This window comes from Pleurodeles waltl, chromosome 9 (genome assembly GCF_031143425.1).
Source record: "Pleurodeles waltl isolate 20211129_DDA chromosome 9, aPleWal1.hap1.20221129, whole genome shotgun sequence".
NCBI classification, from domain to species: Eukaryota; Metazoa; Chordata; class Amphibia; order Caudata; family Salamandridae; genus Pleurodeles; species Pleurodeles waltl.
In genome coordinates this window covers 145,933,407-145,959,549 of record NC_090448.1, presented here as the reverse complement: position 1 = coordinate 145,959,549, position 26,143 = coordinate 145,933,407, and the positions used below count along the sequence as shown (strand labels likewise).

Genomic DNA, 26,143 nt, shown 5'->3' with positions numbered 1-26,143 from the left:
AGGGCTAATGCTGCTGTAATATAGTACTTTAGTGCCATAAGTAGGAAATCCTATACTTAGCATTGTGAGATCATGGTGGGACTTTCTTATGTTTCACTTTCTTTGTCACCACTCTGCTATTGTTATGTTTCATTATCCTAATAATTGCAGTACATGTCATTTTATCTAGAACACAGTTGATTCAATAAAATGCATTGAACCAATTACCCCTTCTGTTTGCCTTTGCATGTGTGAGATGAATATATCTGAGAGAAAAGGATGCAATCTGTTCCACCACAATTTCCCTGAGAAATCAGAATGTCATGCGCATGACTGCCTCAAATCACTGTCACTTTCGGGTACTGGTGAGGTACTGCTAGCAAGCCAGAAGGGTTAGGCCGACAGTTGTCACAGGTTATGGGATTAGACAATTCTGTGGTGCTGCAGCCCAAAATCAGCAGTCTCATTGGTACAATGAGAGACAACACAACATGGTGCCGCAAACATTTGGTCAGGCAGTGAATTATTGATATTCCTGAGTATCTCTATCTCACTTCATGCTAAAGGCACCCCAAAGCTACATACAGAGACATCTGTGGTATTGGGGCTCTCCTCCTCAGCTGGATAAGTAGCACCTATCTCAGACTGTAGATTGTTCAAACTTGAACCTTAAAAGGATTAATCCCCAATTGGCTTCCTTATCTATGAACAAATGCATTCAGAATGGGGAACCCACAGCAGGTGGTAATTGTAGTAAATGTGAGACCCACCTTACTAAACATTTATTGAATAATGACCTTACAGCCCAGGGGGGGGCTGTTACATTTGTGGTTGAGGCACATCCAGCTTGTAGAACAGAATGTTTCTATTCTTGGATCAATTTTTCAACAGTTGATGGGAACACTAATACATGTAATCACTGTACATATGTTAATGCACCTGCACAAAACAGAGCACATACATACATAGAAATACCTCTCACTTTTCAAGACCACAGGAACTGGCTTGATAGCACCATCCCAAAAACAACACTTCATGTTAGGTTAGGTCCTCTGAGCAACGACAGCCCTCCTTGGCCTCAATTGGCCACATACACACTACATCCTGATACAGGCACCTTGGTGGTAGCTGAGGTTTCTGCTTATACATAGAGCCTGTAGCAATATTTAGACTCATAGTACAATTTGTAATGCATACATTAAATACTAACCTAGCACGTGCTACTCCAGCACAACTGCATGCAGTCACACCAGGTATTAACCCTGCAACAGTGCACTTGATTAATGGTAAAGTACCAACAAAACGTGAGGAAATACCTTTTTGGTTAGTTCAAAAAATAAATGTGCTGCAAGCAGTATTTCCCCATACAGGACTCCAAGATGAGCATACTCACTATTACTGTTAGAAATGGGGTCCCTGGTTGACAGTCAGGTTACCCCCTGTTCAAGCAAAGACCCTCACTCTAGTCAGGGTAAAAGAGAATCACCCTCAGCTAACCCCTGCTTACCCCCTTGGTAGCTTGGCAGAGCAGTAGGCTTAACCTCAGAGTGCTAGGCGTAAAGTATTTGTACCAACACACACAGTAACTCAATGAAAACACTACAAAATGACACAACACAGGTTTAGAAAAATAGGAAATATTTATCTAAACAAAACAAGACCAAAACGACAAAAATCCACCATACACAAGTCAAGTTATTAATTAAAAATCAAAAAGAGTCTTTAAGTAGTTTTAAAAACACACTAGCGCTGCTAGAGTGAAAATGTACCTGGTGTGCGTAAAAAATAACCCCGCACGGGCGGGCGTGTGTCGAAAATAACTCCGCACGGCGGTACTCGAGTCAAAAATCCAGCCGCACAATGAGTCGAAGGTCCAGCCGCGCAGGTTGCGATCTCACAGCCTCCGTCAGCGATGCTGCGCGTCGTTTCTCCTGCTCCGTGCGTCGATTCTTCGGTCGCGTTTCCTGCGAGCGTCATTTCTCAGCTGCGGAGCGGGCGGCGCGTCATTTTTCAGCCGCAGATCGGATTTGCGTCGATCTTTTCCCCGCAAGGCGCTCTGTGCGTGGATTTTCTTGTCTTTAGGCTGCCAGCTTCTCCTTTCAGGGTCCCAGGAACTGGATGGGCACCACAGGGCAGAGTAGGAGTCTCTCCAGAGGCTCCAGGTGCTGGCAGAGAGAAGTCTTTGCTGTCCCTGAGACTTCAAACAACAGGAGGCAAGCTCTAGATCAAGCCCTTGGAGATTTCTTCTCAAGATGGAAGGCACACAAAGTCCAGTCTTTGCCCTCTTACTCTGGCAGAAGCAGCACTGCAAGAAAGCTCCACAAAGCACAGTCACAGGCAGGGCAGCACTTCCTCCTCAGCTAACAGCTCTTCTCCAGGCAGAGGTTCCTCTTGATTCCAGAAGTGTTTCTAAAGTCTGTAGATTTGGGTGCCCTTCTTATACCCATTTTAGTCTTTGAAGTCACCTTTCTTCAAAGGGGACTCACACCTACTTGTGAAATCCTGCCTTGCCCAGGCAAGGCCTCAGACACACACCAGGGGGTTGGAGCCGGCATTGTTAGAGGCAGGCACAGTCCTTTCAGATGAAAGTGACCACTCCACCCCTCCCTCCTAGCAGAGATGGCTAATCAGGAAATGCAGGTTACACCCCAGCTCCCTTTGTGTCACTGTCTGGTGTGAGGTGAAAAACAACCCAACTGTCAAACTGACCCAGACAGGGAATCCACAAACAAGGCAGAGTCACAGAATGGTTTAAGCAAGAAAATGCTCACTTTCTAAAAGTGGCATTTTCAAACGCACAATCTTAAAATCAACTTTACTAAAAGATGTATTTTTAAATTGTGAGCTCAGGGACCCCAAACTCCACATGTCCATCTACTCTCTAGGGGAATCTACGCTTTAATCATATTTAAAGGTAGCCCCCATATTATCCTATGAGAGAGACAGTTCTTGCAACAGTGAAAAACGAATTTAGTAGTATTTCACTGTCAGGACATATAAACCACATTACTATATGTCCTACCTTATCCATACACTGCACCCTGCCCTTGGGGCTACCTAGGGCCTACCTTAGGGGTGCCTTACATGTAAGAAAAGGGAATGTTTAGGCCTGGCAAGTGGGTACACTTGCCAAGTCGAATTTACAGTGTAAAAATACACACACAGACACTGCAGTGGCAGGTCTGAGACATGATTACAGAGCTACTTATGTGGGTGGCACAACCAGTGCTGCAGGCCCACTAGTAGCATTTGATTTACAGGCCCTGGGCACCTCTAGTGCACTTTACTAGGGACTTACTAGTAAATCAAATATGCCAATCATGGATAAACCAATCACATACAATTTCACACAGAGAGCATATGCACTTTAGCACTGGTTAGCAGTGGGAAAGTGCTCAGAGTTCAAAAGCCAACAGCGACAGGTCAGAAAAAAATAGGAGGCAGGAGGCAAAAAGACTGGGGATGACCCTGCATAAGCAAAAGTCCAACACGACCCCCTACCAGCCTAAAGCCAGGGGAGAACAATCAATACCTTGATGTACTTCCCTGATTGGGGCGATAGAACAAGGACCCAGGCCCACAACAGCAGGGGCATGTTCCAGTTCTACGCCTTCCTGACTCCAGTTGGATCCCTCTGTCCATACTCTCAGGGCCCACTAAGCTAACCCATGGGGAACCATTCTCCACATCTACAGACACCATCTGTGCAGCACCTAACTTTACTTTGCTCACAGATGAATTGCAATGGGCAGATAGTACCACCAGGGCCAACACAGTGGTGTTGCCCACTCCACCCCCGGGGTGTGACTCTTGTCCCCCCCCCAGGGGCAACTCTGTCCACCAGGACAGCAAGCCACGGTGACCCCTGACAACTGTCAGGGATGAGAGCCCGACCTCAGGCCTCTCTAACCACTGTGACTGTGGAGAGTGGGGGGCGGTAGCCCCAGGTGCCTGGCACCCTTTGACCACTCTCTCTTCCACCAGGTCAGGGATGACACCATGAACCTGGCCTTCCAATCCAGGGTCTGTACCCTTAGATTGCACTGGGGCCAGGGGTGAGGCTCTTTCTCCCCTGTCCCTACTCTCAGGGTTCTGCACCCCCCCCTCAGGGAGAGTACCCCTTGAAGTCACACCAGGGGGGGTGATTGGGCAAACCGCCCACCCCTTCAGGTCAGGGTTTACCCCCTGCACCTGATCCTCCAGTCCAGGGTCTGTACCCACAGACTGGACCACTGCCTGGCAACCCAGGACTTCCTGGGGGGCATACCTACCCCCCACCAGGTCAGAGTTTACCCTCTGAACCTGGTCATCCAACCCAGGGTCACCACCCTGCGGTTGAACCACTGCCTGGCGCACCAGGACTTCCTTGGGAGCACACTTACCCCCCATCAGGTCAGAGTTTACCCCCTGAACCTGATCATTCAACCCAGAGTCACCACCCTGCAGTTGAACCACTGCCTGGCACACCAGGACTTCCAGGGGGGCACACTTACCCCCCTCAAGGGACACACTGTCCCCAAAGGCCACACAAGAGTCTGGCTGGCGCAGGTCTCCTGACCTCTGCCCATCTGACAGAGTCTGGATTCCCCCCAACCCAGAAATGGTCTTACCAAGGTCATTCCTGGGGGGCTCTGCTCTCAGAGCTGACCCCTGACCCTCCAGGTTCTCCACTGGGGTCCGCAACCCCCTCTCAACCCTCTGTCTGGACTTCTGCACCCCCTCACTAGGAGTGGTACTGCCAGACACCAGAACTGGTGGGACGCTGGCTACAGCCGCCCCCCCAAGTTCTCCTGACACTGTGGGGTCTCCCTCAACAGATGGCCCTATGGTACAGGCTAGGCTCCCCTCCTGGTGTTCCCTCATGGAACCCTCCAGGACCTGGGACCGGATCTCGGGCACCTTGGACCTCAGCCCATCCCCATTCCCTCTCCTCAGAGACTGGACATGGGGTCCCTCACCCATCCCACTACACTGGGACCTACCTGGGACACTACAATCCTTCCCTACCTCACCTGGTTGGGAAATACCTAGACCACTCCTCTCAGGAGCACCCCCAAATGCCTCTTCAGACTCTCTGGTACTCACCAAGAGGTCTGCCTCCATTGTAAGCTCCCTGGGGTCAGAGAACTCACACTCCACCTGGTGTTGGCATAGCTCTGGAAAATAAGGACTAGACATATGCTCTCCAGCAATTACATCACTCAGCCCCTCACATGAATTAACCAAAGTACCCTTCACCCAACCATCCAGTGACTCTGCTTTGAAAAAGCACCCCACATCACCCTCCTGAGACTGGTGAGACAGTATCTGACTGTCCCTGACATTCAACCCACACTCTTCTGGGATGACTTCTACCTGGGGGGAACCCCTCTCCCTGTCACTCTCACCTAGAGTCAGTAGAGTGTCCTTCCCACCAGTAGGAATATGACTCCCCATGCCAGTTCCCCAATCCACCTCAGGGACCCTGTGCATCACTGGAGCTACCTCATACCCCTGAACCTCCTGGTGTGTGTTAACTCCCTCCTTCAAGTAGGGCACCACATCTCTGGGCATGTGCATTTCTTCAGCAGCACTAGATATAAAATTGTTGCTGCCACCATTCCAGCTGGATTCAGCCCTCATGACTTCCAGCGGTTTCAATTTAAGCTTGTAAGCATAAATCATCCTTTGTATCTCGAAGTCCCTTTCCCACTTGTCATACTCCCTTTGCATCCTCAACTTTTCTGCCTCCAACCGGCGAACCCTTTCTGCCTGTCTGTCCTGCACATCTTTAGGAGTCAGACCCTTAGACGACACCCTGCTACCCCTCCTGGGGACCCTCCCCCCAGGCGTAACAGGTACCTCCACTACACCACTGTGTATCCTCTGCACTTCCCCACCCACATTCTCCTCCTCTGTGTGCCCTCCAGCCTTCTTGATTGTCACCCCGGCCCTCTGTGCCTTTTGCAGCTCCCCCTCCCTGGTGGAGCTCTTTGTGGGACAGTCAAGATCTTTAAGGAACTGTTTCAATTGAGCAACTGAGTACTCCTTCAGTTTCTCCATTTCAAACACAGCTCCAGCTGTTGCATCTCCAGATTGAGACATGATAGTCACAAGTGCAAAGTTCCAAAGGCAGAAAATAAGTTCCCAATGAAGTAAAAAGAATCAGTCAAGGGATCAGCAAAATCATGGAAGTAGAACAAAAAGGAGTCCTTAAGAGAAAAAGCAAAAGATCACCAAACAAGTAGTATGTGGTCACGTAGTGGTCTGAGATCAAAACAGTAGTGTACACTTAATCACTGTATGTCAGGCACAAATACAAGTCCAAATCCCGACCGCTGATCACCAATGTTAGAAATGGGGTCCCTGGTTGACAGTCAGGTTACCCCCTGTTCAAGCAAAGACCCTCACTCTAGTCAGGGTAAAAGAGAATCACCCTCAGCTAACCCCTGCTTACCCCCTTGGTAGCTTGGCAGAGCAGTAGGCTTAACCTCAGAGTGCTAGGCGTAAAGTATTTGTACCAACACACACAGTAACTCAATGAAAACACTACAAAATGACACAACACAGGTTTAGAAAAATAGGAAATATTTATCTAAACAAAACAAGACCAAAACGACAAAAATCCACCATACACAAGTCAAGTTATTAATTAAAAATCAAAAAGAGTCTTTAAGTAGTTTTAAAAACACACTAGCGCTGCTAGAGTGAAAATGTACCTGCTGTGCGTCAAAAATAACCCCGCACGGGCGGGCGTGCGTCGAAAATAACTCCGCACGGCGGTACTCGAGTCAAAAATCCAGCTGCACAATGAGTCGAAGGTCCAGCCGCGCAGGTTGCGATCTCCCAGCCTCCGTCAGCGATGCTGCGCATCGTTTCTCCTGCTCCGTGCGTCGATTCTTCGGTCGCGTTTCCTGCGAGCGTCGTTTCTCAGCTGCGGAGCGGGCGGCGCGTCGTTTTTCAGCCGCAGATCAGATTTGCGGCGATCTTTTCCCCGCAAGGCGCTCTGTGCGTGGATTTTCTTGTCTTTAGGCTGCCAGCTTCTCCTTTCAGGGTCTCAGGAACTGGATGGGCACCACAGGGCAGAGTAGGAGTCTCTCCAGAGGCTCCAGGTGCTGGCAGAGAGAAGTCTTTGCTGTCCCTGAGACTTCAAACAACAGGAGGCAAGCTCTAGATCAAGCCCTTGGAGATTTCTTCTCAAGATGGAAGGCACACAAAGTCCAGTCTTTGCCCTCTTACTCTGGCAGAAGCAGCACTGCAGGAAAGCTCCACAAAGCACAGTCACAGGCAGGGCAGCACTTCCTCCTCAGCTAACAGCTCTTCTCCAGGCAGAGGTTCCTCTTGATTCCAGAAGTGTTTCTAAAGTCTGTAGATTTGGGTGCCCTTCTTATACCCATTTTAGTCTTTGAAGTCACCTTTCTTCAAAGGGGACTCACACCTACTTGTGAAATCCTGCCTTGCCCAGGCAAGGCCTCAGACACACACCAGGGGGTTGGTGCCGGCATTGTTAGAGGCAGGCACAGTCCTTTCAGATGAGAGTGACCACTCCACCCCTCCCTCCTAGCAGAGATGGCTAATCAGGAAATGCAGGTTACACCCCAGCTCCCTTTGTGTCACTGTCTGGTGTGAGGTGAAAAACAACCCAACTGTCAAACTGACCCAGACAGGGAATCCACAAACAAGGCAGAGTCACAGAATGGTTTAAGCAAGAAAATGCTCACTTTCTAAAAGTGGCATTTTCAAACGCACAATCTTAAAATCAACTTTACTAAAAGATGTATTTTTAAATTGTGAGCTCAGGGACCCCAAACTCCACATGTCCATCTACTCTCTAGGGGAATCTACGCTTTAATCATATTTAAAGGTAGCCCCCATATTATCCTATGAGAGAGACAGTTCTTGCAACAGTGAAAAACGAATTTAGTAGTATTTCACTGTCAGGACATATAAACCACATTACTATATGTCCTACCTTATCCATACACTGCACCCTGCCCTTGGGGCTACCTAGGGCCTACCTTAGGGGTGCCTTACATGTAAGAAAAGGGAATGTTTAGGCCTGGCAAGTGGGTACACTTGCCAAGTCGAATTTACAGTGTAAAAATACACACACAGACACTGCAGTGGCAGGTCTGAGACATGATTACAGAGCTACTTATGTGGGTGGCACAACCAGTGCTGCAGGCCCACTAGTAGCATTTGATTTACAGGCCCTGGGCACCTCTAGTGCACTTTACTAGGGACTTACTAGTAAATCAAATATGCCAATCATGGATAAACCAATCACATACAATTTCACACAGAGAGCATATGCACTTTAGCACTGGTTAGCAGTGGGAAAGTGCTCAGAGTTCAAAAGCCAACAGCGACAGGTCAGAAAAAAATAGGAGGCAGGAGGCAAAAAGACTGGGGATGACCCTGCATAAGCAAAAGTCCAACAATTACCATTTGAGATGGTTCCCATGGTGGATAACTGCACAACCTAGGGCGCAGTATTTGCCACGCTCTACACTACCACACACAGTACACCATTGCCAATATTACAGAATTGTTAAAACAAATTCAAGAGGAACACAGGGCTGCCCCGGCCCTGGATTTGAGGATGCAATTAATGGGCAATTTTGCTACAGTGTCCTCAATAATATTAAGTAACCTTAAAGATGAAGCAGTAGCACTAGCAGTGTGCATGCGGCTCTGGGATGTTCCTGCACAGGATCAAGAATGCTAGCTGCCTAAAATTATTGCTGAAACCTATTCAAGTGTAGGTCAGGATAGTGTTTAGGATCCAGACCTAGTAAACCACAATTATAAGGTAAATCCAATAAGAATTCTATCATACAAGCAGCTGAGAGTTCTAAAAAACTCTGAGATAAACAAAAAACAAACATCTGAAAAAGACAGGGGAGAATCTCTATGTTCAGAGACCCCTGAGAAACATTATAACTTAAGAAATAGGGATAATATAAAAACTCCTGATACATATCAATATACTGACACAAGCCAATCTCGTTCCTTTCGGGACTCACCAGATAAACATAGTGAGAGAGGTGGGCAATCAGAACAATGAACAGAAGTCACAATAGTTTGCTGGAATCTTTAAGAGCATCTGGAGGTGAAAGCAACTGACAACATTTTAGAAGTTGTGACTGCGGACATGTGGGTCTCCCCTTCCAATAGAGTATGCAAAATGCAAATACAATTAGAGGGAGACATTGAGCACACAATTGATATCATATTTTTTAAATGATTAACTGGCATTTATGGCATTTTGTTGGCCAATAAAGATTGTCCGCCAGAATTTGTCTGTGATGTCCCAGGTGGGAACAAGATTATTAAGCCTTCTTTCTCGCCTTTGGTTCCTGTAGAGTTACAAGAGTTGTATGCATTTGATTGGGCATTGGTGCAAGCATGTATCACAATCATGTTGGGTGAGACAAGGATTCTCTCAACCACATAATACCAATTAGGTCCAACCAGAGCTGGACCTCAATATCCTATTAAGAATGCGGCTAAAGCACCAGTGAGAGAGATTCTTGCATAGCTAGAGTACCAGGGTGTCCTTGAGCCTTGTGTATCACCAATGAACAATCCCCTATTTCCTGTTGCTAAACCGGACCATTCACATAAAATAGTCTTATATTACAGACATTAAAACAGTCATACACATACATTTGCTGTCCAAAATGCACATAGGACAGCACTCATTAACAATATAGTGTGCAGAAAATGCAAAACAACACTGGATGTTTCCACCAGCTTCTTCTGCCAAATATAGCACCTGAAAGTGGGGATTTACCAGCATTTAGTACTTTAGGCTCACAGAAAAAAAATTGTAGGCTACCACTGGGGTATAAGAACAGACCTGGGCTGTTCTCAGCACGTTTAACATCCATTTTACATGATATTGACCCTGAGGCGTTGTACTATGTCGACAATATCTACCTAACGAATTATCTCATTTACCACCTAAAATGAGTGGACAGCATAGTTATGGAATTTGCAGGATTCTACTACAAATTCAGTTTTAAGAAACCAAACATTGCCTATCTCAGTGTCCTATTTTTGGGATACAAGTTATCAGATGAAGGCAAGAGCCTAGCGCTCCACTTTCTAGAAAAGTGTGCACCATTGCAAACACCAAACACCATAAAAAAGCTTTAGTCCTTATTGGACTTTTTAAACTTTGGCAGAACCTACATTACAAATGATGCACAATGCATTAAACCATTACATGATTTAATACCCCCAACTTTTCTAGCAAATATTGGGCAGTCGAACACACATGCATTGCAACAAGACATGCCTTCAGCAAAACACATACACACAAAGGACAACAAAACACATTTTGTCATAGAACTAATTGCTGCTGCCATTGGCTTTCTCTATGTAACATTTAATGAGGGTGATACCATTCCTACTGCATACAAATCACACTTGTACTCCAAGGCAGAACAATGCTTTGCTCCTACAGAAAAGATAATGACTGCTGCTGAGATGGCTGTCATTAAAGAGAGATTTCTGGCTCAGGAGAAATGCATTATTGTCATCTCTCCCATTCCAGCCCTTGAGGCTGTCATGAAGGCCTGCATTCCAAACACAAAAGCATTACATCCACGCTGAATCCAATAAGCAACGTCTCTGACAGCCACTGATGTTGATTACATTTTTGACCCAAAATTACAAATTCAACAATTCCTTCAGTACGAAAAGGAATGTGTAATACCAGCAAACACTTTGCCTATTGATCGATTTCAAACAATTATTTACACTGATGGTTCAGCCCAACCAGCCCTAGGTACTAAACACCAATACTCCGCCACTTGCGTGGCTTTGAGTGGCACCATGAAAGATGGTGAATTCCATCCACAAAATACTTACACACAGACCTTAGTGGACTGTACTGCGCAACTAGCAGGGTTTTAGGCTCTGATGATGGCACTGGAACACATAGATCCAGAAGAACTAACGCTAATAGTCTGTAATTCGTACTTCTGTGTCTAGTCCTTCGATGAATATCTGCATTACTGGCATCAGAATGGGTTCAAAGATTCAAAAGGCAACACCATCAAACACAGGTTACTGGATGCTGCTCTGGTTTTTACTATGCTTTCTTTTGTTTTCCCTGTCCTGCTTTAGCTTGGACACTTGAGCACATCCTTTAAAAGGTACATGAATAGAACAAGGATGAATGGAGAGAAAGCTAATGGCTGAGCTACATTTGGAAATTTCAGTTACATACTTGCTTCTCTTGCACACTGCGTTAAAATAAATATTACTGGTACCTAAAGGAGGGCCATGGTGCCTCTGTATTTGACCAGATGTGTCTTGGTTAGTCGTACTGATAGTTTAATAAAGGTTACAAATTGTAATCCAAACGTAACGTTTTACAAGCACTTAACACTTCTATGCAGTTTTGTGTGAAAACACACCGTGTTGCTACTACGAGACAAAAAAATACCTGTGTATCAAAGGTACAGTTTGTGGAAAGTGTAGGTGTGCAGCTGTCAAATTTTTCTGGAAAAAATATTAGCATTTGGGATTCCTGTTCCAATTAGGTGTGTGCAGATTTTTTTACATTTTCTTCTGGTGGCCCTTGAGTATTTGTTCTAAAAATAAACAAATGCAAAGGTCACAACGTTCTCACTGACTGGCCTTTTAGATGGCAATGCGGACTTTAGTGTACTGCGTACTCATTTTCGCCATTTAGTAAACTGCTATAGTTTCAGATAACTCATCCTCATAAGTGTGAAGTCACCTGTGAGGAAAATCCATGCAAGGGGTGCACTTACGTACCAATCACTTATCTTTCACCTATAAAGTGCATATTTGAGAATAGTTGACAAAAGAGCGTGTAAAAAAGATAAGTTAGTTTGTGATTTGAGGCAAGCTGTATTGAAGTGTTTCTATACAGTGCATGCTGTCAAGTTCAAGGAAAAACTATGTTTAGGAGTAAAAGAAGACGAAGCGGAAAATTCTGAGATCTGCTTGAGCACTAATAAGCAGGTACTTTGCTAAAATAAACGTTTGATAAAAAATGTGCACATATTTTCATAAAACAGCAGGGAGTAGGTGCGTTTATCCTTTCGAAACTGAACCAATCTAGAGTTATTGCAGATAAGGGGCTGTGACCTATAAAAACAGAATATTCATAAACCACATGTTGTAGGACTGTCAAATAATCCCTTGTTATTTGGAATAGTGGAATTGCTGAACTATGTGGAGCGAAAAGCCCTCGTGTATTCACGAAAGAAGCATTTCAGTCCTCAAACTCCCAGAAGCCTCCACGAAGCGTGTTTTTTTCCGAGTCCAATTCTTTGCTATCTTATTGGTTGCCAGCGTGTTCGCACTGGGGGGCACTGGAGGTCACAGTTACTCTTGGCTTCTCTCTCTTCTTTCAGCGTCCCAATACATTCTGCGCCCACAGCACGATGGCTACCAGGGGATGCCTAAAAGTCAACTGAATCATGTTTCAGTTGTGGTTTCGAAGTCAGATTAGTTATGAAGACTCAACTGAAGAAGTCATAATTTCTCGTGTCAGACTATACAGTCTATAAAACAAGTCTCGTGTTATTGTTGGAAGAGGAATTCACATGTGGTTTAACTTTGAACGACCTTCCCCTGGAAGTATCCTTTCAATGTGCTCAGTGCTAAAAATATTGCAACACCAACTGCAAAGGCTTACCCACAATAAGAGATGTGGGTAATATTCACTCTATTTATTTTAAATTAGACCATTAATTACATTAATTCTGTAGATCACAATCTAAGCAACATATATAAAAGCAATTTTCTAAATAAAGCAATATTTATACACCAAGACCCAAAGAGAGCAAGTGTACATATGAACCAGTTGTGCATCCTGTTGCACAAAATACATGTGCAGACGTAAAGTATGTACACACACAACGCATATACATTCACACACACACATTTTACCCTGTAGGTGGGCGTGTTTGGTGTACTATAGGTAAATATATTTATACAGACATAGGTGTATATGTATATATATATGTATGTTTTTTTACTCCAGTCAGAAATACCAGCATTCATATTTTAGCAATATTTCATTAAAAAGATCTGATAGATCTGAATAATGAAATAAATAATGATGTGAATTACTGCCAGGCCATCGCATACACGAATGCTTTAACAATTTTCACCAAGGGAGATACCAGTTTAGCGTTGCCATGCTTCGGAATCCTGTCAACACAGCTAATCCCCTTAGATGTCAAAAGAATAAACCCCAGAAAGCAAACAAGTGCGCTGTCAGACCCATGTCATCAGCTCGCGGGCCCCTTCCTCCTGCCTCTGCTGTCTCAGTCATAAGGCAGGATGTCCAGAGGCCGAGCCCAGGGTCATCTGATGTTACCAGGTTTGACGCCGCGTGACATATAATTCAGAGAGATTCTGCAGCGACAGTATATTGGATTAACATAAAGCTTTATTTCTGTGCCTTGCACTCCGGGCAGATTAAATATTCGAAAAGCTTTCGCTCCTAGGAAGGGATTTGAATTTTACAGCTGTCCAGCGTGAGTTGACAGACTCTATTTCCATGGGCTGTCGAGTGAGGACGAGGACAGAAGGGGTCTCTGATGGCGGCGGAGTAGGCAGACACGCATTGTTGGGTGACAGCGGGACACTTGTAATGGACTGTTGACGGCTCCGATGGAAGCTCCCACAAATTAGTTCAATCGACCACTTGGGAAGTACTGAGCCCGACCCTCTTTGACGCTGTAGGGACGGGGCAGGCAGCTCTTCAAAAACTCCCTGGCTAACTCAAGACCCATTTTTGTGTTTTTTTTTTCAATCTGTAAAACTGGGCGAGTTTCGCGCAAGGACCACTGAATAAGCAGACATGCAAGGTGAGATAATGTTGTGTATGTGGAACAGTACAATATTCTGCCAAATTCTAAAGTAGTTGAGTTTGGATAGAACTACGATCTGAATTACATATTATTTTAAATTAAGCGAACACCGTTTTTGAATCACAGCTCTGCATAGATAAATTGATACCTGACCATAAATATATGTCTTAATCACTATACATTAAAGGATGTTGCTCACCAATATTTCTGACATCTGAGCAATTAAACGGTGGCTTTCATATCCAGTGTACCGACTGATAATTCCCATGCATAAGGAATGCAATAATGAAATTCACACCTATGTCATCTTTTTCGAGACTGTGAAAACATTATTGATTCTAATAGTAACATGTCCTCAGAATCACATTACTTTAGTGTGCTTGTGCAGCAACCCTCGGTATTTTCATTTAGAATCGTTATGTTAAAGTTAACTGCGAACCCTTTATCTGTTTAGACAATTTTAGTATACGCTGTTTCAACCTGCACAGGCACTGAATATTCCCTTCCTACGCTTTCAACCAGTTTCACATAGTTTTGACAGGTTGAAAGTGACTTTTCGGTTTTATGCTGGCGCTCCCCAGACTCACAATCACGTGGGAGACACATGGGAGACTCTTAGTACATCTTTATGTTTTGCTGCATGGATAATAACATACCTTTGGAGATATTATTCTCTGAGAAGAAGAAAAGGCAAGAGCTTGAGAACTCATGACAGCAACTTGAAATTACTTCCCTTGTGAAAATTAGCGTAATCACGTTGAGAGTCTGGTGAGTGTCTTTGCATGATAAGGGCATAATATCCTATTACCTCCACGGGGAAACTGAAAATAACAGTCAATGGAAAATTGTCACTAATTCCCAAAAGACAATTTTAGATAATCTAGACATGATAGTAGAGAGTGGCGGCTCCTCCGTTTGGGTGGAGGAGTGTTGCACCCACGCCAGCAGCGGCAGTTGCAAAACCTTTCCCAGAAAACAATGATAAACTTTGTTTATCATCGTTTTCTGGTAAGGGGGTGGGGCCATGGGGATGACGAGCAGTGAGGGGGAGTGCTCAGCATTCCCCCTCAGAGCGCATATTTGTTTGGCCATCCGTCTCAGGCCAGCCAAACACACATGCGCACAGGGCTGCTGGAGAGAGCCTGCACAGGCTTCCAGTCTGCCTGGGAGCGCCTTGGCTGGGTGCTCCCAGCCAATCCGGAAACTGCACTGAGCAGTGTCAGGATTGGCCCAGGGCAGGCTGGGAGCCTGTGCCTGCCGCGCCAGCGAGGAAGCAGAGGAGCCTAGCGCGGCGGCGAAGGTAAGTGTTTTTTTTTACATCCAGTATTTATTCCCTCCCCTCCCAATCCCCCTCACCCCCACGCACCGCCGGCCCTTCCACACCCTGCGAACCGCTACTGATAATAGGGTATCTATGTCAGGATAAGGCAAAGTTGCAGTGTTTTATTGTTTGCAGCTCCATGCAATTTGTTTCTAAAACTATGGAAAACTATTATTGGTGCTTAGCTGTTAGAAGTTTTAGAAGGAGGGGCTTGTGCCCATAGACATCAGTCCATCTCCTCCCTTGTTGATATTCCCATGCCTACCAGACACATTCATCCCATGCCCAAAACACACAAAAGAAAAGTTAAAGTTAACCCATTTGCACAACAGTGTTCCACAAGGTCCTGCAGGACCCTGTCTTTGGCATTAGTGTCCTCATGACAATTTTTGACGCAAACATATGTTTTGCACAAAAAAGGGCAACTAATGAAAGGATTTTTTTTTATCACAAATGGTGCATAATTTCTCAAAGTGGTGTAATGGCATAATTTTTGAAATGGCAAGTAATAACTGTAGAGTGGAATTATCAAAATTACTCAGCTTTGTCCAACATAATTGAAATTTCACTCAGGCCTTCTGATAACCCATCAAACAAAAACCACTACCCTCATACACACCATGATCTATGAGAGTGCAACACTGCACCCTTCCTCTTTCCATGTTCTGCTCAAGGACATCCTGCAAGGTGATATAGTGCACCAGAGAAATTGCCACACATACACAGGCAGACAAAACGAGACAAACTTCTCTTTGCTGGTAGGGCTGTTAGCTGAAATTTCTCCATATAGATCACCTACCCAAGCAAGTCATTTTGGAACATCAATGTCAGAGAGAAACAAGGTGACAATTCATGGAAAACAGTGATCTCAGTTTGCAATAGTTAAACCAACTTAAGTTACTGCTCATGTTGCTGACTCCACATGTTTTTAAACTATATTCTGACCGGATATCTACCCTGATTTTGTTTATGGTAGCTCAAAAGGATCTCTAAATTTGGTGACTTCATAGTGACAATAGGATGAAGACCTTTGAAGAATTGTGGGTTGATTGCAGCCTTGAAGACATAGTACATCATTGACCCTTATGTACGATATTTGAGGACATACATTAAGGATATATTGGAGATTGACATTAAGGGTCTAATTTCATTGAAAGACAGAATTCTCAGGAAAGAAGTAACAGAAGATTGTCTACTAAGAATCTACAATGCTACGTCTAGAAACAGAAAAGGGGGAATGACATATCTTAACAAATGATTATCTATGTACCTTGGTCAGTTTGAAGAAGCAGATTGGGATGAGACCATGTCATATCAAGACCCAATTGCTATATCATCTAAATTGAGATTGAGACAGTTTAATTTCCTTCACAGGATGCATTATCATATGGTCCAATGTGCATAGTTTAAGTCTGATTGTGGATAGTATGTTTACCAAATGTTGGAACTACGTGGGCTCCCACTACCATGCAGTGTGGCAGTGCTCAGTTATACAAACATTCTGGATGGAAATTCAAGCATAGTTATCATCCATTTAGATATACAGCTAATTGTAATCCATATTTAGCTATTCTTGAGGTGTGAAAAGAAAGAGATGGATTTTGCCACATTCCCAGATTTACTAAATCTGGTAACCAGGGAATGTGTCAAAATGCTGTGCCTTTTTACTAATGAGGCGTTATGAGGAAAAATATATTTATTTTTCCTTATTTCTTCTTTCGGTATGTGCAACATTCTGCTCCACAAATAAAAAGAGGCATTTACCTCTAAGGATTGTTATTGTGCAGGAAGATATCCCTTCCTGCTCAAAAACAATACTGCCCATAACTCAGGCCCCATTGCACCATTGCGTACATGTGCCTGCATTGGTGCTAGGCAGTCTCAAGTATGCCAGAGCAGGGAGAGAGCCAAAGAGCTCCATATCATAGTAGATATGTTGGTTTTTATTTCTCTTCCATTTTTGTAACGCAGAGCAGCAACTTGCCTTGCTGCTTTGGGTTGCATGAATTCTAAGTAAATATGCCACTGAATTGTGTCTGCCTCCTGACAGCATCTTCCTGGTCCCAAGGTTTGCCCACAGGAGCCACTGGTGAGACATAACCTGTCAAAAACCTCTTGAGTGACGAAAATAATCAGTGAACCTTCATTTTTAATTGTTTATCATCCACAGAGTATCAATAGCACTAATATGTCACATTGTGTTGCTGCATTATTAGAAATTCTATCCTTTGTAATTCAGTTACAATTTATACTGAAGAAATAGAGCAATATAACATTCTCCAGGGGTGCTCCAGGGGTGCCTTCAAACTGTACGATGCTTCAATTTAATCACTCAGAAGTAGGTGGAAAAAAGCCTGCTCGTGTATGGACTACTTGGTTTTCAGGTATTCCTATATGGGGCAGGTATTGTCTTGTAACACTGAGTTATTTAGGAATGTACATTCAAAATAACATGTCACTATAAGTTGTATTGACCTTTAAGAAACACAGGTTCACCTGGAGAGCTGTGAAGTGGAGGATCTCTATATCTAAATATTGCAGTCCATGGAGGTTTGAGAGACTGATCGAGAACCTGTACATCAAGTGGGATATTTACATATTTGGATTTGTGTCACTTTTCTACAATTATTCAGGCTGAGCATCAAGTGATCTGTCCAATAACATTACAGTTGCATCAACCATCAAAGTATGTAGATGTATAGTTAAGAACAATAAAACTATAACTACCTATGCACACTTACTCTCACAATATTGTGGATACAATATTTTGTCACATGGTAGCGTGAAATACTCCCTAATGGATAGGCTATTTATTTTCAAATAATACTAAAGATAAGAATATGGTTTTAGGATAAGTACCTGATTTTGATGGTGGCGGAAGGGTACTCCATCACAAAACTGATGGATATCCCTTCTGCCTTTTTAGAAGTTCATTATAATATAATGTTCTTGTAAGAAGGCAGGCAGGCTATCTGTTATATATACAGTTGAATAGAAAACATCAGCTAACAGTGGAATATCACAAATAAGCACCTTCTGGCAAGATGTGAGGTTAGAAGGCACAGAGGCATAGAGTGTATATTTTTTCCTGCCCGCACATTTGACTTCCATGTGCAATATGGGAGGCATTGACCATGGAATGTGAGCCATGGCTGTGATCAGCCAAGAGCAGGTGGAAAGGCCCAGTATTAAAAGGTGGCTGGGAGAACAGTGAACATGAACCATCACTGAGCCTCTAACCGACTCTACAGAGCAGCAGTGCAGTGGAAATTAGGTGGACATTGGCACCATCAGACAGTGATCCAATGAACCCATAGTGTGGGTGGAGGAGCTGACATTTGGGCTAGGGAGTGTTAGAATGGATTTTTTGTTGGTGATGCTGAAGTGTAGAGATGAGCGACAATCCATCCTGAGGCTTCACTACTGTTCAGGCCCTCCTAGCTTCTCTATTTGTGGTCAGTGCTATCCTTTGTACCATACCCCCTGTAATGACCCCAGAATTGCCAGTCCACTATGCAGTTTTTAATACTAATCATGTAGAATGATGAAACAGACACTGGAGTCTGCATCTAGGAGTGTTCAGACAAAAGCCTGAAAAACTCTGTCAAGAAACTCACCAAAAAACACACAGAGCACCATTACACCATCCACGCTTTTAAAATGTCTAGTTCTACAATACTGATTAATACACCAGAAAATGTGTTTTCCACTTGCTGATGCTAGGTCATGTTATCACTCTTCTGCCTGTCCCATTTCATCCCTTTCTGACCTCTTTCTAACACTGTCCCCTCCGCTTGAAAGAAATATTTACGATATTACCACTCTGACTAGAATGCTTCTTCTGATGTTTTATGAGATGTACATTCTCAATTATGACCCTATATTTGGCGTCCAGGGATGCAGTGTTAGTTTGAGGAGATGAACTTATTAACACCATGTACCCTTACCAAGTTCATGAAGCAAATCTGCAAATGTTTTGGTTTCCACTTTCAAGGATCCCCAAAGACCAAATGAAGTAGCTCATGTTTATCAAGTCTGTGTCCAGGTTAATGTACTGACCTTGGTTCCACTGCATTGTTCTGTTATTGGTGCAGCCCCTAATGCATTCCTTTCATTGTGTAGATTTTACTTAAGAAAGATTTTTATCTATTCCTCCTTGTTCACCTCATGATCACCCATCCATTGCATTTTGATCACACCTGGCAATGGGCACAATTCAATAAGGTAAACTTCCATTCTCAAGTGCGGAGACTCTGCACCCATTAAGTTACTACTTATAACTTTACCTTTGTGAATACCCAAAAGTAATAAACTTAAACTACAGACCCAATATATCTGACCAGTGAAGGCTTAGCCCTGACTGTACTACAGTTATTTCACTTTTATTTATTTAATGTTAATTTCAGGTGCCAATTGAATTTACGTTATTTTTACTGTTAGACTTTTCATCCTTGGCTTGGTCTCCCTTAACTTTTTGTCTCTGTTCCCCAGGTTGATGATGTGCGCGGGACTCTGATTTTGCTGTTTTTTTTACTCTGGGCACTTTACCACTGCTAACCAGTGCTAAAGTGCAAGTGCGCCTTTACAAAATGTGTATGTAAGTGGCTTATCTGTGATTGGCATATTTGATTTACTAGTAGGTCCCTAGTAAAGTGCACTAGAGGTGCCAGGGCCTGTAAATCAAATGCTACTAGTGGGCCTGCAGCACTGGTTGTGCACCCACATAAGTAGCTCTGTAATCATGTCCCAGACCTGCCACTGCAGTGTCTGTGTGTGCAGTTTTAACTGTAAATTCGATTTGGCAAGTGTACCCACTTGCCAGGCCTAAACCTTCCCTTTTCATACATGTCAGATACCCCTAAGGTAGGTCCTAAGTAGCCCCAAGGGCAGGGTGCAGTATATGGTTACGGTGGGACATATAGTAATGTATTTTATATGTCCTGACAGTGAAATATTGCTAAATTCGTTTTTCACTGTTGCAAGGCCTATCCCTCTCATAGGGTATAATGGGGGCTACCTTTAAATGTGATTAAAGTGTAGATTCCCTTTGGGAGCGGATGGCCAGGTGGAGTTTGGGGTCTCTGAGCTCACAATTTAAAAATACATCTTTTAGTAAAGTTGATTTTAAGATTGTGTGTTTGAAAATCCCACTTTTAGAAAGTGAGCGTTTTCTTGCTTTTACAATTTCTGTGACTCTGCCTGTTTGTGGATTCCCTGTCTGGGTCAGTTTGACAGTTGGGCAGGTTGTATCTCTTACTAGACAGTGACACAAAGGGAGCTGGGGTGCAGTCTGCATATTCTGATGAGCCATCTGTGCTAGGAGGGAGGGGAGGAGTGGTCACTCACACCTGAAAGGGCTGTGCCTGCCCTCACACAATGCAGCTTCCAACCCCCTGGTGAGTGTCTGGGGCCTGGCCTGGGTAAGGCAGGATTTCACATTCAAAGGAGACTTTGCTTTGAAGTAGGCCTGCTTCAAAGGAGAAATTGGGTATGAGAAGGGCACCCAAAACCACAGACTTCAGAACAATTCTGGAAACCAAGAGGAACCTCTGCCTGGAGAAGAGCTGAGGAAGAAGAGCTGCCCTGCCTGTGACTGTGCTTTGTGGAGCTATCCTGCAGTTGCTGCTTCTGCCAGAGTAAGAGGGCAAATACTGGACTTTGTGTGCCTTCCATCTTGTGAAGATCTCCAAGGGCTTGATTTAGAGCTTGCCTCCTGTTGTTTGAAGTCTCAGGGACAGCAAAGACTTATTTCTGCCAGCACCTGGAGTCTCTGGAGAGACTCCTGCTCTGCCCTGTGGTGCCCATCCAGTTCCTGGGACCCTGAAAGGAGAAGCTGGCAGCCTAAGTTGAAGAAATCCACGCACAGAACGTCGTGCGGGCAAAAGATTGACACAACTCTGATCTGCAGCTGAAGAAACTACGCTCGATGGTTTCGCGGCTGAAAATCGACACTCACTTGCAACACGACCGAAGAATCGCCGCACAGAGCTGGAGAAATGATGCGCAGCATCGCTGACAGAGGCTGGTGAGATCGCAACCCGTGCTGCATGGTTTTCGGATCATGGTGTGGCTGGATTTCTGATGCAAGCACCGCTAGGTGTTTAAAAACAACGCAAGGCCTGCCTGGACCCGAGAGTGCTGACCGGATCGACGCATTGCTCTCCTGCGGAGAGAAGAAACGACGCGCCCGACCCGACAAAAGGACAAACGATGCAAGGTCTCGCTCGTTAGTGAAATCGCCATATCGCAAGCCCTTTTTGAAACACACTTGCCCGTGCGGGGTTATTTTTGACGCACCCAAGGTAAATCTTTACGCTAACAGTGTTAGTGTGTGTTTAAAACTACTTAAAGACTCTATTTGATTTTTAATTGATAACTTGACTTGTGTATTGTGGATTTTTGTCGTTTTGGTCTTTTTTTGTTTATATAAATATTTCCTATTTTTCTAAACCTGTGTTGTGTCATTTTGTAGTCTTTTCTTTAAGTTACTGTGTGTGTTGGTACAAATACTTTACACCTAGCACTCTGAAGTTAAGCCTACTGCTCTGCCAAGCTACCAAGGGGGTAAGCAGGGGTTAGCTGAGGGTGATTCTCTTTTACCCTGACTAGAGTGAGGGTCCTTTCTTGAACAGGGGGTAACCTGACTGTCAACCAAAGACCCCATTTCTAACAGTACCTTTTCTATATCTCTAAATCTTCCTGTTTTTAAAGGACATGGTGTGGCAAGGTCCAGTAGTTCTGAATGCATTACAGTTGACCGCAAAAGAGCCACAAAATAAAAAATCCCTGACCCGCCAGATAGAGACCAGACCCAACCAAACCAAGGAACTCTTCATCATTGTCTTTTTCAGAAGCTTGGAAGCACGCAGAAATAAGACCCCTCCTCAGGAAGCCCTCTGCAGACCCCGGCGAGCTCCAGAATTACCGCCTGATCTCTCTGCTCCTCTTCCCCACCAAAGTCCTAGAGAAGGCCATCAACCTCCAACTCACCAAACACCTGAAGAGAAACAACCTGCTAGACCCCTCCCAATCAGGCTTCAGAGCCAATCACAGCACAAGACAGCTCTGATTGCTGCAACAGACAACATCCGCGCCCTGCATGACAGAGAAGAAGCAGCCACCCTGATCCTGCTAGACCTCTCAGCCACGTTCAATACCATGTCTCACCACACACTGATCAGCCGACTACACCAGATTGGGATTACTGACGATGCTCTCAGATGGATGGCATCCTTCCTCACAGGACGCACCCTGAGAGTCTACCTCATCCCCTTCACCTCACAGGTCAAGCATACTATCTGCAGCATCCCCCAAAGCTCCTCCCTAAGCCCAACACTCTTCAACATCTACATAACACCACTCGCAGACACTATGAGGTCGCACAACATCAACATCATCTCCTATGCGGATGACACACAGCTCATCCTCTCACTCTCTACAGGCCCCATCAAGATGAAGAACAACTTCCACAACACCTGGACGAAGAACAACTGCCTGAAGCACAAAACAGACAAAATGGAGGTTCTGATCATCAGCAGGCACTCAACCCTCTGGAACAACTCCTGATGCAGGCTATCATCACCAGCCCAATGGACTATAGCAACGCACTCGATGCAGGCACCACCACCGAAGTCATGCAAAGATTCCAGACAATCTAGAACAGAGCTGCCAGACTGATCCTCAACCTGCCCAAGAGAACACACATCACCCAGCACCATAAAGGACCTCCATTTGCTCCCAATCCAGAAAAGAAGCCACTTCAAGATCCTCACCCATGCCTACAAAGCCCTCCATAACTAAATACCCGCCTACCTGAACAACCACCTTCACCTCCACTAACCGACCAGGAACATCTGCTTGCCGCACATCATCCTCGTAAATTTAACACACTCCCACACTGGAGGAAACTCCTTCTCCCACCTCGCCACCTCGCCACCAAAGCCTGGAATGCTCTCCACCTTCTCACCGTACCCTCACTGACCATCTTCAGAAGGGACTGAAAACCTGGCTTTTTGAATAGACACCTGCAGCAAGCACGTGGACACCAACCCGGGTGACAAGCGAGCCATACAAATAACACCTGATTGAGTGATTGATTGATTGATTGACCTCTCTTGTGCTATTAAATTGTAAAAAAAGTACATTTTCCTTATTTATGGCATAAATGTATAGAAGTGATACAATTCTACAAGGACTCATTGATAACATATTTCTTCTGCAGCGATATATAGTCATATAATATTCTTAAGCATATGTTTTTTATGAAAGATATTATTTCTGCAACAACTAGCTATAAACTAGTGTTTCTTCTTTATTTCTCCTGTAGGTGTATTGGGTTTGTTTTTCAGTGTTATGTCAATAACACGTGCTGTATGGGGATGCCCAGAAGGGTGCCAGTGTCACACATCATCCAAGGTGGTTGACTGCAGAAATCGAGGATTTGTTGAGATTCCACACAATTTGCCTGCGGATACTCAAGTCTTATACCTGCAAGATAATCATATCAGCGCTATCAACCGGACTTCCTTTATTAAAACACCCAGTATCAAAATCTTAGATCTCTCAAATAATTCTATTTCAAGTTTGCCACCAAATACATTTCACGAAGTTCATCAGTTAGAGGTTCTAAATTTAACAAGAAACTTACTTCCTTACCTTGAAAGTAAACTTTTCACGCCACTTACAAACCTCAGAGAACTGGACTTGTCCTACAACTCTATTGGAAATCTGCCTGAGTCTTTGGGAAATTTTTCAAGAAACTTAACCTTTATTGCTGTCAGCCACAATCAACTTCAAAGGATTGATAGGTATTTCCTTGATTCTCTCTCAAATCTGAATATCTTCTTCTTCAAAGATAATCCCTGGCAGTGTAATTGTCAACTTATGGGTCTGAAACTGTGGCTAGAGAGCTTCTTGTATCGAGGTGAGTAATACGACATATGTGATTGAAAAAGTGTTATGCAAATCCAGTCACCTGTTGAGCAAAGTAATTAACGGGAGTTGTGGCTAGTCACATACCTTCACGATGTCCAGGCAGCAACTTAATAAAGTGTTATATTATGAAGTAGTATGTATAAATCGAACAGCATTCTCGTCTAATTCCTGACCCCAGACGTTTTAAGGACACCCGAATAACTTTGCTGTGTCTAGCTCATCAAATTAAGAGTCACGTTAAAATCTAATTAACATTTCAATTCAGCATTTGATGATTTTGTGTATGCATGTCAAAAATAGCAAAGGCACAATTACAGAGATGACAGGAGTTTTATCTCCTTGTGGGTTGCTCTCTGGTGAGGATGCCTGCTTCAGTGTACCTGCAAATGGACTTAAGTGGTGTCGAATAGGCTGATTTTAGCACCCAGAAAATCTGTCCAAATCAGAAATACAGTAGGCTGCTAGGCCAAGGGGAGTCCAGCCCATGCATTATATCAGTGTATGGAATGAGGAGCATATGGATTGTTTTCACTGCCACCCCACAGTCTGACCTGCTCACGATCACCCTTCCAAACTCATTCACACCCTGCCATCCTGAATAGGCCTCTGTGCTCCCATTTACCACCTATTGCAAGTAGATGAAAATGGGAGTGTTACATCCCATGGAATTTGAAATGCTATGCCGATTTCTGGCACAAATAGATCCTATTTATTGGAGTTTAACTCATAGTTTCACAGTTCTTTCTGTTGTAACTGCACTGTACTCTAATTACAGGTGCATTTTTCGGACCCTGCTAGTGCCACCTATTCAGCGCCTATGTTGCATTGTACTTGGAATATTAGGGAACATAGAGCTGACAGATTGACCCTCATGTTATAAAGTTACCTGTATTTACTACTAAATACTTGAGGTAATGTATCCTGTTTAAGAGGCATACATTTATTAGCCCCCACAAAAAATCATGCATATATGCAAGCACACAAACACACATTTAAGGACTGATTCACAAAGCTTTTGCTGTGACTCACTCTTGAACTAGTCAGCAGTAAACCTGGTTTACCTCCGAAAATATGAATAAGCCAGGAACACTAAAAGAATAAGCCACAATCATACAGCAATATTTATGAATTAGGCCAAGAGTATTAGTTTTGTAAATTAGTGTTTTTCTTACACATTAGTTCACCTTTGACCATGTAAATAGTCCACGCACCATCAATGTGCAAGATTAACTCATGTCTTGTTTAAATAGTTAAGCAGCATCTATCAGGTGAAAGGGAATAAAGGTTATATAAACAAGCAGAGCACTATTATGTAAGAGGGGATATTAAAATAACTAGAGGATTATTATTTCAGAGCAATAGAGAGGTATCAGATCATCTTCACTTTGATATCAGCCATGTTTGGTTTCAGTATTTTTCGGCCTGACCTAACTTACAAAGGAAATTACAGGAAATGGACAATTGATTACATACAAAAAAAAATTCAGTCCAGCATTTAGCAGTATTTTATTGACGCAAAGTGCATATTTGCGGTTTTCTTTTAGAGCAAATGTATCCTCATGTTGACTTTCGATGCAAAACACACTTTGTGCTAAGAAGAATAGCACACAATCGTGTGTGAAGCAAACAACAGCTACTCGTATTCTATTTGTTTAAATTGATCGTTTACTGCTGAAATAAAATGTTCACCAAAATGATATCTCAGTTATGTGACATGGTAAAATGGTGCAAACTCAGACAACTTGTGTAACAAGCGTAACATGAAATGCCAGAAATTATATGAGCTTGTACAGTCTTAATAACATTTAGCCTGGGTAATTTGATTAGCTTTAAAGCTATGGCAACATATCAGCTAATTTGGCAACACAAAGATTGATCAAAAGCCCAGTGTCGTTTTTCCATGTGCATAAGTAGGTTTGCGTGTTCCTTCCTAACTCATCGTGTTGGTCACAGTAATTTCCTGCAAAATAAAACACACTTTGGGAGGTTTAGATAACAGAACACAAACTATACAACTAGAAGAGCTTAATGTTAGCTCAGTGATCACGTATACACTTTATTTGCT

General features: G+C 43.8%; 2 protein-coding genes across 3 annotated transcripts in view; one reads left to right on the top strand and one right to left on the bottom strand.

Annotated features, from left to right (window-relative positions):
• Positions 1 to 26,143, bottom strand: part of CACNA2D3 (calcium voltage-gated channel auxiliary subunit alpha2delta 3) — a 2,455,990-nt gene that overhangs the window by 459,144 nt on the left and 1,970,703 nt on the right. The window lies entirely within an intron of this gene.
• LRTM1 (leucine rich repeats and transmembrane domains 1) overlaps positions 13,289 to 26,143 on the top strand; it is a 50,762-nt gene continuing 37,907 nt past the window's right edge. The window contains exons 1-2 of the mRNA XM_069206450.1: positions 13,289 to 13,820; positions 23,471 to 24,067. Of these exons, the coding sequence (XP_069062551.1) occupies positions 13,814 to 13,820; positions 23,471 to 24,067 (604 nt within the window). The 5' untranslated portion in view covers positions 13,289 to 13,813. The remainder of the gene's footprint in view (positions 13,821 to 23,470; positions 24,068 to 26,143) is intronic.